The sequence below is a fragment of the Opisthorchis viverrini genome (assembly GCF_000715545.1).
Source record: "Opisthorchis viverrini unplaced genomic scaffold opera_v5_9860, whole genome shotgun sequence".
NCBI classification, from domain to species: domain Eukaryota; kingdom Metazoa; phylum Platyhelminthes; class Trematoda; order Opisthorchiida; family Opisthorchiidae; genus Opisthorchis; species Opisthorchis viverrini.
The window spans coordinates 1-534 of record NW_008763863.1 but is presented as its reverse complement, the minus strand read 5'-3'; the positions used below and the strand labels follow the sequence as shown (position 1 = coordinate 534).

At 51.1% G+C, this 534-nt stretch overlaps 1 protein-coding gene across 1 annotated transcript; it reads left to right on the top strand.

The window, feature by feature from the left end:
• Positions 1 to 70: 70 nt before the first annotated feature.
• On the top strand, positions 71 to 448 carry T265_16264 (hypothetical protein; the record flags this gene model as incomplete). The annotated part of the gene is made up of 1 exon (XM_009179843.1): positions 71 to 448. A coding segment is annotated over one exon (378 nt), but the record flags the coding sequence as incomplete, so codon positions are not given.
• Positions 449 to 534: the final 86 nt, after the last annotated feature.

Genomic DNA, 534 nt, shown 5'->3' with positions numbered 1-534 from the left:
TCTCTCTCTCTCTCAGACTTCGACACGTATTGACGACCAGAGAAGCAGCTTACCAGATCCCTTGCTCAGGGTGCGAGATGAGACAACCACACGCGGCCCCAACTCTACGTCTCAGCCACTCGGAAGCCACCTAGATTCTAGCGGAGACGCTTGTAACCACAATCAGGCAATACACGCGGGTCGCCACTCAGCCCCAACAGTTCCTGACGAAGATTTCTTTGCTCTTATTCAACGAGTTCAGGCGACTCGCTTGGACGAGCAGCGTTGTAATCCACCCGTGAACATCAACCGATCAGATAGTTCTCCTCATGTGGAACCTCCCAATACCGCCCCCACCACCCTACCTGCTAACAGCAATAACAGTGGCAACTCTAGTCAGAAATCGACAAAGAATCCTTCACGTCGCCCAGGTGGTAGTTGGCGCCGTTTATCTTCAAATCAGGGAAAGTGATTGGTGTTCTATTTTTCTCTCCCGTCGTCGCAAGATCAACACCATGAGTATTTTCATCAACGTTTGTCTCACCACCACCACCA